The sequence below is a fragment of the Carassius auratus genome, chromosome 9, assembly GCF_003368295.1.
Source record: "Carassius auratus strain Wakin chromosome 9, ASM336829v1, whole genome shotgun sequence".
NCBI classification, from domain to species: Eukaryota; Metazoa; Chordata; class Actinopteri; order Cypriniformes; family Cyprinidae; genus Carassius; species Carassius auratus.
The window spans coordinates 16,325,792-16,328,358 of NC_039251.1; the positions used below are offsets into that span (position 1 = coordinate 16,325,792).

Consider the following 2,567-nt stretch of genomic DNA (forward strand, 5'->3'; position numbering starts at 1 on the left):
AGCCCTCTTTAACTGTAGCATGAATTGTAAGTTATAATTTATTCTTTATTGTATGCTATAAATCTGTTTCGCATTAAACTTATTTTGTAAATAGCAGTCCAGTGTTTGAAGGCTAAAGAGAGTAAGGTATGCCATTTTCACAAACGTTATACACAGAAATGCACATGGATAGTAAACCTAATACCTATAACGTGTTAGAAAACTCTATGTTAGTGGCTTTGATCCATTTTCTTCGCTTCGGAACTATTTGTGATTTCCAAAAACAATTGTTCAGCAATAAACTGACAAACACGAGATAATACCGCTTTAATATATAAAAGTCTACTGGTGCGCCTCAAAGTTCTTTTTATCAAAGTTCAGTCCTTCATTTTGAGTCACTGGTCAGTCGTGGCATGCTGACGGTGCTCATACCCGACACGTGAGGCGGAGGAACCTGGCACATGCTGCACGGACACGGGATCCCCGCACCCCAGTGCTGGAAACCAGCGCCGAGTGCGCCAGCGCTGGCTGATGGTGCCTTGAGGAGTCCGTGATGCGGCCTGACAGCTGAGAGGCCAGGGCCGGAGAGACATGCGGCAGTGGAGACTGCTGGTGGAAGCAGAGGATGGTGCACCGGGTGAGACGAGTGCGAGACAGCAGCGGGGTGACCCGGTAATGGAGCGCCCGCCGCGTGCGTAAGAGTGCCACAACTGGACGGATGGAAGCCGGTGTGATGAGCCCCGCTCCCTCCTCCGTAGATCTCGCTCACGAGCCGTTTCATCTCCTCCAGCGAGTTGCTCAGCATAAGGATGTAGTTGCGCGCGAGCAGCAGGGTGGCTATTTTGGAGAGCTTGCGCACGGATGGCCCATGGGCATAGGGCATGACCTCTCGGAGCCCGTCCATGGCGATGTTGAGATCGTGCATGCGTTTTCTTTCGCGGCTGTTGATCTTGAGGCGCATGTTCTGCAGTTCGGACTCGGATAGAAGTTTACGGTCTTTTTTGGAGAGCATCTTCAGAGATAGCGCGTCCTCGTCGGCGCTGGAGAGGCCCCGCAGGTCTGTGCCTCTTAACTCCGGAGGAGAATCGCTCTGCGTGGAGGAGACGGCGCCGGAGAAACCCACGGACTTCTTGACAGCGGACAGGAAGAGATCGTCGCCTTCAGGAGAAGAAGGTCTACTGGACACTCGGCTCGTGTCGGAGTCCATGGTGTTCAGTGCGCTCTTAGATTCTCGAAGATGTCAATATTCCTTTGAAAGAAGGGAATGGTTAAAAACTGAAACTTGATGTAAAAAAAAAATTAATATGATAATAAAAACGAAAAGTGGGGTAGCCTACAACATATTTAAAGTCCTAATATGTCCTAGAGATTCTTATTAACTACCAAACTCAATAAGTTTACAAAAAGTAAAGCTGTAAAGTTTGTTACGCAGTTTTCCAGTTCAGCAAACTATAAAAATAAATACGACAAAAAAATGAGCGATTATACAATATATCAAACCATAATAAATTACTCCACTTAATAATTGCAAGGAAACAATGGTTTAATCGTTTAAATAACGCTAGCCTTTACTAGTGTAGGCTACATTGCTGTTATACTTTTAAACAAATTAATCATTATTTTCTATATATTTAGACTTACCGGTAGCAGGTGCAAGCGCGTGCTTGTGTGTGCCTTTGCAGAATTCACTCGTTATTCCAGTTCCCTCGTGCACCGTTTGTGTTTGGCACGCCCGAGAGTGACGAGGGCTATTTTATAGCAGCTCCCTCCTCCCCATCACCCGGGGGCAAGTCACCGGGACAATGTCAACGCTTTTCCGACAGCCCGTCAAGAACCAATGAGCTCCAGTGGGTGGGGGTCCTAAAACCTGATGCCATACCAAAAAAACTGAGGCTTCATTAAATGCATTAGACACACTTCGCATATGGTGCATCCTCACAGAACATCGTTGGGTTTGGATTACAGAGAGTCGGTTGAACAAACTCTAGACTGTAGGCTACTTAAGTTTAGTTGTTAAGTTAGCTGATGCATGGGTGGACAAATAAAAACTCAAGAGAACTTTTCTTGATTTAATTTACTTTCCTATCTCTAAATGCACTGCATGTGCATGTTTGACACTGAAAAAAATAAACCGAACTATCAACTAATATATGCATAATTTAACATGAACATTTTTGAAATTATTATTAAATAAATAATAAATTACATTAACTATTTTGTATTAGTTAAACATTTCTCACTTGATTCATATTAATTAATTAGCTTTGAAAAATGCTATATAATGGCTAGTGGTTTGAGGGGCGGATAGATGCATAATGCCGATGCAAGATTTTCTTAGTGATCGTGTGCTACTTCCCGCAGGATTGAGCGCGGTCAGTAGCAGACACTATTTAGCGGTTTGAATGCGCTCATATTGTTTTAACCCGGTGACCCCATGCGGGGGCCTGACAGCTGACTGGTTTCAGCCGTTAAGCGCATTTAAATCGTTATAAACGAGGCGTGTAAAATGGTTTTAACGGTTATGATCTGAAACATTTCAATTTGTCCAATATGGACAAACAGAAGTTATTGTTTGGGGCAGAAGAGGA

General features: G+C 44.2%; 1 protein-coding gene across 1 annotated transcript; it reads right to left on the reverse strand.

The window, feature by feature from the left end:
• Nucleotides 1–364: 364 nt before the first annotated feature.
• Nucleotides 365–1,726, reverse strand: LOC113109331 (oligodendrocyte transcription factor 2-like). Its single transcript, XM_026272949.1, has 2 exons — nt 1,621–1,726; nt 365–1,228 (listed from the first exon to the last, which is right to left on the reverse strand). The coding sequence occupies exon 2, from the start codon at nt 1,184–1,186 to the stop codon at nt 365–367; it is 822 nt and encodes a 273-aa protein (XP_026128734.1). The 5' UTR covers nt 1,187–1,228; nt 1,621–1,726.
• Nucleotides 1,727–2,567: the final 841 nt, after the last annotated feature.